The sequence below is a fragment of the Halichoerus grypus genome, chromosome 3 (genome assembly GCF_964656455.1).
Source record: "Halichoerus grypus chromosome 3, mHalGry1.hap1.1, whole genome shotgun sequence".
NCBI classification, from domain to species: Eukaryota; Metazoa; Chordata; class Mammalia; order Carnivora; family Phocidae; genus Halichoerus; species Halichoerus grypus.
Window position 1 is genome coordinate 182,661,221 of NC_135714.1, and position 15,547 is coordinate 182,676,767.

The following is a 15,547-nucleotide window of genomic DNA, read 5'->3' on the forward strand; positions in this document are numbered from 1 at the left end:
TTCCGACTTCCGGGCTCCCGCAGGCCCCGCCCCACCTTCTACTCCACAAGCCCCGCCTCCTGGTTAGACCCCAGACATAGTCACCATTTCCTCTTCCGGGGAACAGCCAAATCCGTGGGTCACGTAGGCACCCGTTCCCTCTACTTCCTGCCCTGGCTTAGTTATGTCTTTCCCTATCCTTGATGTCCTGTGAATGTGTGCCTAAGTATTATCCCACTTGAATGTAGTTTAATGCATCCTGTTATGCTTCCCCAATTCAAGAATTTATAAGACACCTCTGAACGTCCTTTTCACTGGAAAGTCTTAAGTATAAATGTGAAGTACCCATTCATAAGATTAACAATCCCTAGGCACCCCTGACCCCAAAATTGGCTTTCATATGTCAGTTACATAATCTTATCTGTTTGGAGCAAAGGCATGTTAACTGTAAGAACCTTCTTTTGTGATGATCTCAGTATCAGGTGTTAATTTCTTAATTTCTCTCCACCTAAATAGATGAAGCAGTAAACCCCATAGCAGATGTAAAATTTGAATTTCTTTATAGAAACTCAACATCTGTAACCTGGTGGTAGGTCTGGGTTTTCTTCTAGAGGGACAAGGAGCTTTAGAAAAGTTCATTGGTGGGGGCACCTGGGTGGCTCAGTTGGTTAAGCTGCTGCCTTTGGCTCAGGTCATGATCCCAGGGTCCTGGGATCAAGCCCCACATCGGGATCCCTGCTTAGGGGGGAGTCTGCTTCTCCCTCTGTCTCTGCTGCTCCCCCTGCTTGCACTCTCTCTCTCTCTGTCAAATAAATAACATCTTAAAAAAAAAAAAATAGAAAAGTTCATGGGTTCATGCTTTAGGTTCAAAGAGCCCTATGCAAAACTTGACCTTTTAGGTTTCTAGCTAGCAATTCAGTTAAACTCTTGATACTTACTCGTTTTAGGAAACAAATGGGGGAGAGATCATTGATGATGGGAGAGATGCACCACATTGCTACTATTTTAACTGCTGGAAGGCTTGTGAAATTCAGAGAAACCAGGATCTAGAACTCGGAGTTTGTTGCCATCAGATCAGTTACTATATTTACAGATCAGTCTGCTTCCTCAGCCTTCACTGTTCACATTTACTTCTCTCCTCTCAGCCTCATCTAATTCTTAAACTTCACTCTTAAGATATTAAATTTATTTTTTTTAAAGATTTTATTTATTTATTTGACAGAGAGAGACACAGCGAGAGAGGGAACACAAGCAGGGGGGAGTAGGAGAGGGAGAAGCAGGCTTCACGCTGAGCAGGGAGCCCGATGCAGGGCTCGATCCCAGGACCCTGGGATCATGACCTGAGCCAAAGGCAGACGCTTAATGACTGAGCCACCCAGGCGCCCAAGATATTAAATTTAGAAAGGCCCTGTGACCACATCTAACCCGTCTTCCCACTTGTACAGATGAGAAAACTGAAATCCCACAAGGGCAGGGCTTCCGCTATTAGAAAGCCTCTGTCCCCCAAATTCTGAAATTGCAGTGGCCCTCAGGCCTGTGATGAGTGGCAGCTCTTTGGGAGGCACCGGTGGTGGTTGGAGAGAGCCATGGCGGGGGCATTTGTCGCGTGAAGAGCAGAGGCGCTGGGTACCTGTGAGTGCACCTGCTGGTCCCTGCCTGGACCTCACGCTGGTTTATGCGCTTGGCTGCGCCCACCTGCCTGTCCGAGGAGGTGTTGGACAGGCCGGTGGGACCAGAGGGCGGTGGAGTTGTCTTTAACGTGGGTTTTAACCCTCCTCAACACACGCCAAACTGGAGAAGCAAGCCCCTCGTCAGCCTTGCCCCCCCGCCACACCCTCCACCCCAAAAGCCTTGTCTGTAGTTTCCTTGATTTGGACAAAGGTCCTTGTTTTCCTGGGTTCAGGCCTGTGTGATGGAGATTTGCTGGAGGGGGTCATTTAGCTGCGCGCAGTGAGGAAAGAGAGGAATGTACGCGGAGGCCATTGGGAAGATTGGATGAGAATTGCATACAAGTTTGGTTTTTTTTCCCCGTCCCTGGCCCCTCACACAAGTTTTTATTTGAAGTCGTGATGGTGTCTCTTATTTTGTTCCCCTCACATGGAGAAAACCTCTTCTGTGATGTGTTGGCACCAGTTGCGTTGGACTGGTCTTTGCCAGCCGATCATAGCCCAGTTCACAAAGCTGCTCCTGTGGCCCATTCCCCCCACACCCCGCGTCAGTGCACCTCCACCCCCGTAGGCCCGTGGCCTCAGGCCACGAATGACTTCCTGTACAAGTTGTGTATAAGGCGAGGAGACACTTAGGGTACAGAAACAGATTTTAGAGGTAATTTTAACTTAGAAAATTCTAACGGGCCCTGAACAAGTGTTAATACCCATTTTGGGACTACAAAGATACATAGAAACCATCACGCCCTTACCTTCAATCTAGAGGTAAAACAGGAAAGTACATCAAGAAAATGCCACACTTGAACACGGGAGTGATATGTTCCAATATGACCCCTCGAAGCTGATGGGAGAAAGTAGCCATTTAGGGTGTGTGGGGGTGATAACATAGGCCTTGGCCAAGCCATGAATGGCACTTGAGCTGAGAGTGGATGGCACGTAAGGAAGGTCCTGAGGCTTTTAAAGACATGATTGACAGGCCTTCATTTTCAGAAGGTGGGATTGAACGTATGGGGTGGGTATGGGGGCGAGATCCACAACTCTGGGGATGTGATGAGGCCTGGAGATTTGCATTTCTCTGCCTACCGCACCGTGGGCTGTCTATACGTTGACAGAATAGGATGTTCCTCATGAGGTAGTCACAAGTCAAATTGTTTATATTTGATTCCGAAAACATTCTATAAAAGGCTGAGTTTGTGCCAGACTTCATTCCCTCCTCAAGAAGCTCTTAGCCTGACAAAGGGTAGAGGGGAAGATTTTCCCAGCCACACTCAAAGACACGGCTAGCTTCTTCCAGTCCTTAGCAGCCAGTTCTAGAGCCCAGGAGAAGCAAAACATGCTGCTGGTGCCAGGCCTGCCACGCCATCACTGTTCTCTGGGCCTGGAACGTGCCCCTCTCCCTTCTTTCCATTCTCTGCTCAAGCATCTCCTCCTTCCTGACCACCTTTCCTAAAATACCAAGCTTTTTTCCTCCAGCCCTTGTCCCTGGTCTGTTACTCATCATTTTCCTTGTACATAGCTCTCAGGCTGTGCTTGGGGCGTGTAAGTTCCCCAAAGGCAGAGCTGGAATGGTGGCTTCCCAAGGTGTCCACAAATGTGCTGACAAAACGACAGGTGTCCCCATACCTACTGGTTGGATGATCTATGCAGTGAAGAGGAGAGGGGTCGGGAAGCATCTCTGGCAGCAGCTCCTACCAGCGTCTGCAAAGGTTCAACAGCTTGGGTGCTAAGAACGTCACCCCTCCTTAGTGAGGGCTTCTAGATCAGAGCCAGACTGGCCAACAGGCAGAGCAGGAACCCTGTGAATGCGGAGTCTGCCCTGCTTTCACACATTCCTCGGTCCCTGCAGGCACAATCTGAGTAATCTTGAGAAGACTTCGCCCATTAATTGGGGACACATACTTTGTATGTGATTGGGATCACTAACGACAGGTTGTGATGGTGCAAGGGGGCAGGGCTCTTCCCCATCAGTGTCTCCCCTGTGGGGAGGTTGCCCGGCTAGTCGGTATTCAGTTTAGGGTAAGTTCACGCCCACGAGAGAGGCTCCGGAGGCTCCCGCCTGGTCCAGCATCTTGCGTGTCAAAGTCATTGTGTCTCTGTGCTGCTGGGGCACAGAATGACCCGTGTGCCCAAAACAGACCCCAGCCAGACGCAGGAGTGCCTTGCCATGCTGTCTTGACTATTTTTATAGCAAAAACCAGTTTGCATTTTTTAAGGGAGTTTTGGTTTCGTTTCTGTTGCTAGGGCAAAAACAGAGCTCTCATTCTTGACAACAAATCCTTAATCAGCAGAGGCGGAGTGTTCTGAATATAAGCCACAAGAGGATAATTGGGCAGGGAGGAAAAGTAAGAACACACAAAACACTAGTTTTGTTTTTACCCAGGCCTCCTTGAGAAATATTTGGAACTATCACGCAGACAAGATTCAGTAGATTCAGTACTTGCTAGGAACTCAGTCTCTTTGTTTGTTGTTGGCTAGGTCCTGACTTCCCAGACCCCCTATCCCTGCCTTTGGAGGTGTTAACTGAGAAACCAGGGTTGCCTTTTCTCCATCTGGCTCTGTTCCCTGGAGCAAGTGCCCTAGCTCATCGAGGCGGCAAGCTCTCAAAGGTCTGATTCTCTGCCGCCAGTCGGGGTTGCAATTTGAGCGAAGCACGTCCCAAGGAAAGTCTTGCAGCCCCAAGTGGGGGCCAGGAACCATCTGCTCTGGCTCCCTCCTGGGAGTGGGCTAGGAAATCAGTTTCAGGCCTCACTGCAGACCTACTCAATGAGAATTTGCATTTGAAAGAGATCACCGGGTGATACGTCTGCACTTTAGGGTTTGGTCGCGAAAAGGTAGAAACAGGTGATTCCCGTGTAAAAATAATAGTGTATCTGTACTATTCCTTCCACTGCTAATGAGTAGAGTGTGCTCTTCAGTCAGTTCTGCTATAGGTCTCTGTTATCGGTGCTTACTGAACTGAACGTTCCTACCTCTGCATTGGCTGCCAATGGTAGGTTTTCAAAGATGAAATTCAACTCCGTGAAAGGCACGCGTAAATCAACCAACCCCTTGAAATTAGAGCGGGCCCTGCCTGAGATTTAGTCCCCTTCTGGAACACAGAGCTGCCTACCTGTGATTTTAGGCTCCACTGTTTACAAGAGGAAAAGATTTCCAGTCTCACTTCATGTTGGAAACTGGTGCTTCTAGTTTTTTCAACAATAGACTTGGCTTTGCCCAGAAAACAGCACGAACTTGAAAATAAAGCAATCAGGGATTTAAGTGGGGCCCGTTGGCTCCTTTTAGTAATCTTATGCTAAAGGGGGGCAAAGATCTGAGTGCCAGATTTCAGAAACAGTGCCCAGGCAGCCAGGGAAGTTAGTAATGATGAGTAAACTCCCAAAGTTTGTACTGGAGACAAAAAAGCTTTTGTGTGTGTACTGAAACTCTTGTGTTCAGCTTTTATTTATAAGAGATATATGCCCATGTTCTTTAACATAATGTGATTTACAGGTTCCATTCTGTACCAAATATTTAATTTATGGTCCTCTATGTCCAGTGTGAGGTAGCCAAGGAATAGAGCAGTATAGAGTTTAGTCTGTTCAATCCCACCTGGCTTCTAGGAGAGAAACGGCAGTGACCTCAACTTTCACACCAAAAATAAGTAATAAAGGTAAATCCTGTGTATACTTGAAGAAATGTAAATGAGAGTTAATCAAGTTATTCCACAAAAGCCACAGAAGCTGCTGGTGTGTGCATGGCTCTACGTTTATTTTAAGAGCTTCAATCAAACATGGCCAGTATATCGGTCTCTTGAGAGCCTGCAGGAGAATAAATTATACAACGGAAAAAACATGATATTGATGTAAGGTTCGCTGGCATTTCCGGATACTGTTTCAAGGTGTTAACATGGTTTCTGAGCCTCTTTTTGCTGATTTTGACTTTTCGTCCCGTGTCAACACGATGCAAAGGCGCCCTTTCTAGATCTCTTTCAGCTTCGAGTATGAAAAGCCCGTCACTCCGTAAGAGGATCCTCATCCCTCCGGGGAGGAAAACTAAATTCTACAGACAGAAAACCAAACCCAACCTGACCTAGTCGTCCAAGAAGTCTAGCTCAGCCACAAGAAAGGAAGATCACCCTCCAAGCCAGTTACAGGAACGCGTCCCGGGTTCGGGCTCCGAGTCAGGTGTTTCCAGCCGCAAGGTAACAGGCAAGTTCAAGGCTGGACACGGTAGGGCGAGTCCTTGGTCCGCGCATCACCGGCCCAGAGCAGGCCTGGGGGGTGGGGGCGGAGCGGGGAGGCGGGGGCGCCGTCTACAGGTCGGAGTCGCAGGGCAGCGAGGCGTGGCAGGACCCGGTGCTGCCCAAGGAGTCGCCGGGGCAGTGGGCGTCCTCCCCGCGGAGCACGTCTAGCTGGTTGCTGAAGGCGCGGGGCTGCGGCCGCGGCATGGGGAAGCCGGCCTTGGGCTTGCGGGCGGCGCCGAGCTCGGCGGGCCGCGGCCGGTGCTGGCCGTCGCTGTAGTACTTGATGGCGGGCGGGAGCGTGGGCTCGGGCCAGTCGACGTGCACCGTGCTGATGCTGCTGCGGCGCGGGCCGCCGGGGGGCTCCTTGCGGCGGCGGCGGCAGCGGCCCTCGCACCAGGGCGCGAAGCTGAGCGCCAGCGAGAAGCCGCCCAGCAGCAGCAAGCAGCTGCCCAGGTAGCCCAGCACCAGGCTGTAGCTGACGTGCACCGTGACCGGGCTGGCGTCGGCGGGCAGGACGGTGCGGTCGGCCAGGACGTGGTTGTACCAGGAGACCGGCACGAGGCCGAGGAGGCCGGCGGCGAGCAGCACCACGCCCGAGAGGCCGGCCAGCGGGAAGCGCGGCCGCTCCTGCCAGCAGCGCACGCCGAGCGACGCCAGCAGCAGCCCCAGGGCCGTGGTGGCCAGCGACGTGACCATGAGTGCCCGCGCCACGCGCACGGGCTCGGCCTCGAAGTAGCCCCACAGGTCGGGCTGCTTGCACTGGCGCTCGCGGCTGCTCTGCTCGCGGCACATGTCCCACAGGCCCTGGTACAGCTCCACGTCCACCGGCTGGTTGAGGAAGCCCTTCACCAGCCGCCAGCCGGGCGCCAGCGTGGCCGTCAGGTTGAGCAGCAGCCCGCAGGGCGCGAGCACCATGCCCAGCGTCATCACCACCGGCGTCCGCATCCCGGGCTCCGCGCCCCGCGCCCGCGCCTCACCGCGCACCTGCCGCCTTCGCCCAAGTCGCCGCGGGACCGTCCCCGCTCCGCCGCGCGTCCCCTGCCGCTCCGGCCTCCCGCCCGGCCCGCCGCCCCAGTCGAAACCAGCTCGCGGGCGGGTGTGACCGAAACCGCCGGCCGAGGCGCGAGCGCCCGGTCACCGCCGCCGCGGCCCGGCCCGCCCGGGTGGGAAGGGCGGGGGTGGGGGGGGGGTGGATGCGAGCGGAGAGGCGGCGGGGAAGCTCGCGCGCGGCGGGCTCCGGGCGGCGTCCACACCGCGCCGCGCCGCCGGGGCTCTCCGGGACCGAGCAAAGGTCGCCCCGCCCCTGCTCCTCGCGCGGCTCCGCGGCCCCGGCCGGCCCTGGGCGGGGACCGGGGGGGAGGGGGGGAGAGGGAAGAGGCGGCGCCGCCCGGACGGCCGCACCTGGCTCGGTGGCCGCGCAACTGCCCTGCTTCGCGGCGGATCTGAGTTTCTGCCGGAGTTTCTTCCGTCCCCGCCCGTCCGCCCGGCGCAGGCAGCCTCTCCCCGCTCCACTCCCAGCGGGTCCGACGTCCGCTCCAAGTTTTGCGCGGTTGACTTTGGGCCACTCGCGGCCGAGGGGGCGGCGCCAGCGCTGCTCCCTGCGCCGCGGGCGATGCGCCGGGCAGGTGTGCGCCCGGGGTCCCCGTCGAGTAGCGCGTCCCGGGATGCTGCGCTTAGGTTGCTTCGGAAACCTTGTTCAGCGTGCTTAGTGAAAGCTCCGTACTCCACTGCCAGTTCGACTCGAAAGAATCGAAGGGAGTGTTTTTCTGGGATGAGGCGTTCCAGAGGATTTATTATCATTATTATTATTATTATTATCATCATCATTAGCCCCATGGAAAATTTTGAAGAGGCCAAAAGAGGGAAGGGTGTTACTGGATGTCCTGTGTGGCACACTTTTCACTTGTATCTGACCATATAGGGTCCCAGTGTCTGGTCATCGCCTTTGAGCTACTTTATACCTCTGTAAATTGTAGAAAGCCTATAGTACGGCCAGTGACTTTTGTTCACAGAAATGCAGATGAGGGGCGCCTGGGTGGCTCAGTGGGTTGGGCCTCTGACTCTTGATTCCGGAACCCTGGGGTGGTGATCTCCAGGTGTGGGATCAAGCCCAGCCTGGGGCTCTGCACTCAGCAGGGTGTCTGCTGGGGACTTACTCTCTCTCCCTCTGCCCGTACCCCTTACATCCTCCCCTCTTTCTCTCTAAAATAAATAAATAAATCTTAAAAAAAAAAAAAGGAAATGCAAATGAACTTGAGTCAGTAGAACCTAAATGATGATTGCCCAATGGATACTGACCAATTTGACATTGATTTGTAAATTTTTTAGCTGTTTACCTGTAAATGTGTTCTTTGCATTCTTCTTTGAACTGGTTGTAACATCACACCTCTTCCCTTATTAATAATGAGTTAAATACAATCTTTGACACATGTTCATTTTATATTTGTGTGAGAGTCATCTTACATTTTTCTAAAAATTATTCTTAATATTTTTCTCATTTTCCCATATTTCTTACAATGGAAGTGTATTACCTTTATAATTGGTTAAACTGAAAACTATTTCTAAAAATCAAAGTTGTGTTGATTTGAAATAAAACATTCTAGAATGGATAATAACCAGGTATAGGAATCACTACCCTTGTCTTTAAAAACATTTTTAAAAAAAATTGTGGTAAAATAACATGGCATGGAATTTTCTGTCTTAACCATATTTAAGTATACAGCCCATTGGCATTAAGCACATTCATACTGTTGTGCTACCATCACCATCTCTCGAACTTTTATATCTTCCCAAACTGAAACTCTACCCATTGACCAATAACTCCCCATTCCACCACCACTCCTCATGCTTCCAGACCCTGGCAACTACCATCCCACTTTCTGTCTCTGTGAATTTGAGTCCGTGAGATACTTCATATGAGTGAAATCATACAGTATTTATGAGGCTTATTTCACTTAGAAAATGTCCTCAAGTTTCATCCATGTTGTAGCATGTGTCAGAATGTCCTTGCTTTCTTTATCCATTCATCCTTTGATGCACACTTTGCTCCCACCTTCTGAGTTGCTGTATGGGTGATTAGGTGACATTTCAGAGCCTTGAATCAAAAAGTCACACTCCAGAAGCCGAAACTACAGGCTTCAGCCATCTTTGTCTCCAATCAGTACCAAGTACTTTGATAATGAACACAATACCTGTTACTAATGCTCTTTCACTGGCGAAGTCATTCCTGTCTGAGATTTGTGGATTGGCTAGAAATACCAGCAAGGCATTCTTGGCCCTCCAGGAACAGGGTGTTAGAATCTAGACACCCAATACCTGCAAGAATACTGCCCTAGCCTTGATTTATAAGTTACCCTGTGTTTAGAGGCTGCTTCAGAGAAGTCTATCTCTCTTGACCCCAGCCCGAGGGTTAGCTAATCCTGCTGCTAGAATATTGCTTCCAGTGAATTTTCCTGAGAGATGCTCTTGGAGCACCTCAATGGACAGAGAGAACTGAGACTTCGCCAAATTTACGGAACAGATCCAAAGACTGTTTTTGCACCTGCTTGCTAATATGTTGTTGATGAATGTGTTCTGAAATTCGATCTAAGACACTCTCTGAGTATTTGAAGTTACTGACCTGTATATATTTTTAATGAGGTATAAATGACATACAATGTGGTGCACACATTAAATTTTCTAAGTTTTGATATATACATAACACCTGCGAACCGATCACCATAATCAAGACGGTAAGCACATCCATCACCTATAGAAGTTTCTTTCTGCCCTTGGTAATCCTCCCTCTCCTCTCTCCCTGCCTATCCCCAGGGTCCCCAGGCAACCACTATCCCCAGGCAGCCATTGATCTGCTTTCTGTCAGTATACATTGGTTTGCACTTTCTAGAATTTTCTATGAGCGCCCTCAGACAATGTAGACGGCATACAAGAGACCATCGGCGTCTCCTCGGGTCCGGCAGCCCCCTAATTTGTCTGAACTCAAGATCAGCTGGGGCTACCACTTAGGGAAAATACAGATTCCCACCCAATGGGATTCCCCAGGGCAGTGTGATGGTATTTGAGGGTTTGCAGGCCCCCAGGGGATTCTTAGGTTTAGAGAAGTATGGGACACAAAGCCAGTGTAGGCAAAAACAATTGAAATCCCCTTCAGTTCTGAAAGGACACTTGCCTTTGAATGCATTTCACAGCTTATCTCTAATTTACTGTTGTTTAGAACAGCAGAGAGACTTCGTAAAGACTTTATGGGATCTGAATCTTTTTCCCATGTAGAGTCCTGCGTGGAATGAATGAAGCCCAGGCAGTGTGACCTGGGAGGAGGACGGGAATCTGCTCTGTTCTGCCTCCTAAATCTGTCTCCTGCCCTTGCACATCTCCTCTTCCCTTTTGCCTCTACCTCAACCCATGACATTCTACCATCTTCCCCTTAAACAGGCTTCTAACTGGTTTCCTACACTCACGCTTTCTCTCTCTCCCTTTCTCTTAGCCACCCAGGCCCTCAGAACTGCCATTGTAAAACTGAAACTGAATCTTGTGCCTACATTAACCACCGCCTTCAAAAAAAAATTTTTTTGAGAGAGAGAGCACCTGCGGTGGGGGGGGGGGAGGGGGTGGCGCGAGGCAGAGGGAGAGAGAGAATCTTAAGCAGGCTCCACACCCAGTGTGGATCCTGACTTGGGACTGGATCTCAAGACCCTGAGATCATTACCTGAGCTGAAATCAAGAGGCTGATGCTTAACTGAGCCACCCAGGCGCTCTTACATTAACCCCTTTTAAGGCCATCTACATCCCAGCCCGAACTACCCACTCCTGCCCACCTCCCCCGCCCACCTCTTTTTCCACACCATTACCCCAAAAACCTGGATTTTTTTCTCATTTTTTTTTTCAAAGTGTTGTGCTCCCTTTCATCCTTAGATCTTTGCATATGCTGTTTCTTTTCCTGGAGTCCTGCCTACCCTTTCCGGACCCCAAGGCACCATTCAGATCTTTGCTTTAAATACTATTTTCTCTGGGAGGGCTTCTCAATCTCCTGGATTGAGTTAACTTTTCCTGTTGTGTCCTGCCATCCACTCTCTTCTACTATAGCACCTGCCACAATTTCTCGTTACTTGAACTACCTGGTTGTCTGGCTAGGTTGTAAATTCTTTGAGGGCAGGGGTAATGTTTGTCTTGTTCTGCTCTGCCCTGAAATCCATCTTAGGGCCTGGCCACAGTAGCCACTCAACAACCCAATTGTATCTCCTTCTGCCCTGCATTCTTCCCCACAGTATCCGCAGACTTCTCTTCCAGATGACTGCCTGGCCAAAATAGGTTGTTACTGCATCTCAGTAAACAAATTTGCTTGTTTGTTGTATGAGCGCTTAGTGTTCATCAGCATAGAAAACAATGAAAAATAGGCTAGCTCCAGATATTTCTGACAAAGAAGGGTAGCCCTGTGGGTTAACTTTCTATGGTAGTAAGAGAAAGAAAAGTTTGCACTCAAGTGCAGCATCTGATTGTAGACCTGCATCACTCTCTCTCTTTGTTCCATGGGCTTCCAAGTTCATTGTAAGGCTGAGTGAGAAACAAAGCACGAATCATAGTGCGGCAGGAATGAATTATTGCTAAGATTAGTACCTGTCAGTGTAAGCTGATCCCCAGGCCCTATAATAGCTTTCTTTTCTGAAGACGGGTCCTATTGTAAGACAAGAATCTATTTACAATGCCCTAGGTTTCCAGATGAAGAGTGAGCTCCCAGCCACTAATTCTAAAGGGACTAAGGCTAGGTCCCCTGTTAGCCTTCACAGGCTGGGTCACAGATAACACCGAGCACACAATTCCAGTCTTCTGCACTGACTTTATCTTGGAAGTCACACAACAAACTTCGGCAGGCCCCAAGGGGCCCACCTCATCAGTGTGCTCTTGTGAGGTGTCCTCAGAGTCGCTCTGCAAGGTCCTTACATTGGCCCTAAACACTGTCGTTAGTCTTTCAATGGCAAATTCAGTAGGTTATAGAATAAAAAATAAATTATAAAAAATTAAACTATAATCATTATTTTGTTTTTTATTCTCTATTTTAAAACAGCATTAAAACAGCTAGCATTGAACAAAGTCCCTTCAATATAACATTAGCTTTCCTTGTTGGCAAATAGCCCAACAGCTCTTTTGCTAGTCTTTGTGCCTCATATTATAAAAAAATAATAATAATAACTTTTGATATCTCATTTAAAGGAGCACCCAGTCAGCTCAGTATCACATCACCCTAATTTATTTTCTTTATGAAACTTACCACTACCAAAATTTTGTTTTATTAATTATGTATTGACCTATTTATAGTCTGTTTCTCCCACAGCTTTGTTAAGTTCCAAACACTAGGGACCTTGCTGGTCTTGTTTGTGACTGTAATTTCGGCACCTAGAAGAGTGCCTAGCTCATAGTGAGTACTCAGTCGTTGCAATATGTAAACATGTACTAAACTGATGAAAGGAGTTTTGTAAAATGTCCATACAATAACACATAAGGAAGTTACAGCATACAGAAGATTTATTTATTTATTTTAGAGGGGGGAGGGGCAGAGGGAGAGAAAGAGAGACTCCCCCTGTGCGCCGAGCTCGACGCGGGGCTCAATCCCACCACCCAGAGATCATGACCCGAGCCAAAATCAAGAGTCAGTTAACCAACTGAGCCACCCGGGCACCCCACAGCATACATCTTAAAAAAAAAAATCTATGAATTTGACTACTCTGTGCAACTTATATCCGTGGAATTATAAACTGTTTGTCTTTTCATGACTGACTTCTCTTAGCATAATGTCCTCAGGTTCATCCACGTTCTAGCATCTGTCAGAATTTTCTTTCTTTTTAAAGCTGACTAATATTTCATTGTATGTGTATACCACATTTTGCTTATCCGGTCATCTGTCGATGGGCACTGGGTTGTTTCCACCTTTTGGCTTTTGTGAAGAATGGTTCTATGATGGCATATCACTTCTAATTGATTCCATTTCATTCTGCATGGTGATTGCCTACCCAAAGCAAGAACCTATTTGCCATCCCTCTCATACATATCAGAAGGTATCATGCCACTTAAAAAAAAAAAAAAAAGCTTGCTTAAGTTTTATCTTCTAAAGACTTCAAACCCAGGCCCCTGGGTGGCTCAGTTGGTTAAGTGTGACTCAGGTCATGGTCCCAGGGTCCTGGGATCGAGCCCTGCATCGGGCCCCCTGCTCAGCAGAGAGCCTACTTCTTCCTCTCTCTCTCCCCCCGGCTCATTCTCTCTCTCTCTCTCTCTCTCAAATAAATAAATAAAATCTTTTTTAAAAAAATAAAGGCTTCAAACCCTTCTTGCCTTAGCATCAGGCTGCTGCTGGGCAAAAATGAGGCTGCATGGTGTGGGTAGGGAAAGGCAGCCCCGGCTGCCTTACGGAACTCGCTTCTCTCCAACCCTGTCCATCCCTGTCCACCGCAGATCAAAAATATTTGCCATGCCACGGATGAGGTTCCTGTAGGCCTTTGAGATAGTTTTCAGTTTAAGAATGGAATTTTTTTATTTACAAGTTTTTGTGTGGGTGTGCGTGAGTGCGCGTGTGTGTGCCAAAAACTTATCATCCATGGTAACCGTGGCAAACTGCTAAACGGAAAAACCAAGTACACTAATGATCGTGATGCTTTCCAAAGTAATGCGAAGATTCGATGCCATTCCAGTAAAAAGTCATGCTAGGATCAAATAGGTAATTTCGAAGTTCATTTGGAAAAATAAATGAGTGACATACACAAGAAATTTCTGGAGACAACAGAAATGGAAAGGGCATGCACACTCTGGCTGTTAAATGTGCTACGAAGCTGTAAGTAATAATTCAATAGTGTGAAAATAGCACTAGAATAGGAAGGTGGCTTAATAAAATATAGTCAAGACCAAAAAGTAGACCGCAGTTATGTACAAACTTATAAATGTGATAAAGTGGGATTTCGGCTTGTAGAAAAAGGCATGAAAATTCAGTAGTGTTGTGGCAACTGCTGAGCTTTGGGGGAAGAAAAAATGTAAGTCTCTGCATCACAAAATATGTAGAAAAACAAAGGGAAAAATGTCTAGGTGGGCTGCAGAGTTACATAGAAAAAGGAATCCTGAGAGAAGAGGAAGGAAGAAGAGGGGGAGGTGAATATATAGGCTGAGGAAAGACTTTCTAAGCAAAACATCAAAGATGACAATTATAGAGAAAAAATTTGATACACTTAACTATATGGAAACTTAACATTTTAAATTTAATAATTCCTCAAAATTTGGGCAAATCTTTTTAGTTTTCGTGGCAGAAAATCAGTTGCTATTTCATATCTATGTGACAAATCAATAGTAATACTTAAAAGTGAAAAACGGGCAAAGAAAATGCACAATCACAGAAGAAAATAAACATCTAATAAGCCTTGTTCAAAGGTGATCAATTAAGTGACTCTTTCATTCACATAAATCCAAAGCCAAACATGGGGGAACCAGTTTTCTTAAACCGGAAATGTTAAGGGGGGGAAAATGGTACCCAATTTTGGCTAGAGTTGGAGAAAAAGTCATTACTGGAGGGAAGGTAAATCGTGTATTTATTGTAGAGGTAATGTTACAGTTTGTTTTTTAAAGCCTTAGATATGTGCTGTCTCTTTGATTTATCAATTAACGTTCTAGGTATTTGCCCCAAGGAAATAAACTGAGGACTTTAGCTATAAGGATATTCACTGTAGTACCCTTTATAATAAACAGATTATAAAATAGCATTGCATCATGAAACCAATTATGTTAAAAAGATGTATGTGGGTATTGGAAGATACTAGAAGGAGATATACTAAAATGTTAGCTGTTCTTGAAGTGGTGTGATTTACAATTGCTTTTCATTTTCTTTGAGCTTTTCTAAATTTTCAAAATTTCCTTCCTGTAGACTTTTTTAAATTTGAAAAACAGAACTTTTGAAAGTTCACAGTCAGTTAAGTTCCCCCGTTTTTCTGACTTTGAAAGTCAAGTTCCATATTCTTACGACACAAATATCTCTTTCACAATTGTGAATGCATCATCTTTTCTGGCCGCAAGTAGGCCTAGTCTTAAGTGAAAAGTGAAAGAGCTGAATTCTATTGTGATGTGGCATTGACTTGTTCTCAGAAATGCATGCACAAGAAATGATATGCACTTATTTCAGGAAGAAAATTGGGTGCTGTTCTCTATATTTCCAGGTATCTTTGATGTTTATACATGATATAGAAACACTCTTTACACAGCAACAAATATATAATCTATAATATATTAATAAATATAGAAACACTGTTTACATAGCAACAAATCTATAATCTATAATAAAGATGGGAACCTGTAAGTCTCAAGGGCATAGCAGAGTAGTGTGTTCGTGTTGATGATGTGGTAGTGACTTGAAATAAAAGGCAATATCTTAAGCAATCAGGGTGTGCTGAGTCATGGCAAACCGGGCTTTGGTCATATATCTGTCTACGTATTAGGTTAATGTCAATGTGCAGATGGTTTTTTTTTTTTTTTTTTTTACATCTGGGGGCTTGTGTCTTAACTGCCCCTTGTCCGTGATATTGACAAATGCTTTGTGGTTCATTATCTTATTTTAGGACATTTTGCAGAAGTCATTTCTGCAAAGGCTGCAAGCAGAATGTTAGTGCGGGTCCTGTCTAAGCTGCAGAACAGGATGTCAGTGCTGTTTTAT

At 47.3% G+C, this 15,547-nt stretch overlaps 1 protein-coding gene across 1 annotated transcript; it reads right to left on the bottom strand.

Annotated features, from left to right (window-relative positions):
* Positions 1-5,371: 5,371 nt before the first annotated feature.
* On the bottom strand, positions 5,372-7,600 carry CLDN23 (claudin 23). Its single transcript, XM_036073678.2, has one exon. It carries the CDS (start codon positions 6,811-6,813, stop codon positions 5,938-5,940), a length of 876 nt encoding a protein of 291 aa, XP_035929571.1. The 5' UTR covers positions 6,814-7,600; the 3' UTR covers positions 5,372-5,937.
* Positions 7,601-15,547: the final 7,947 nt, after the last annotated feature.

Excerpts from the sequence above, each read along its gene's own strand:
- CLDN23 (XM_036073678.2), bottom strand. The coding sequence starts at position 6,813 with ATGCGGACGCCGGTGGTGATGACGCTGGGCATGGTGCTCGCGCCCTGC.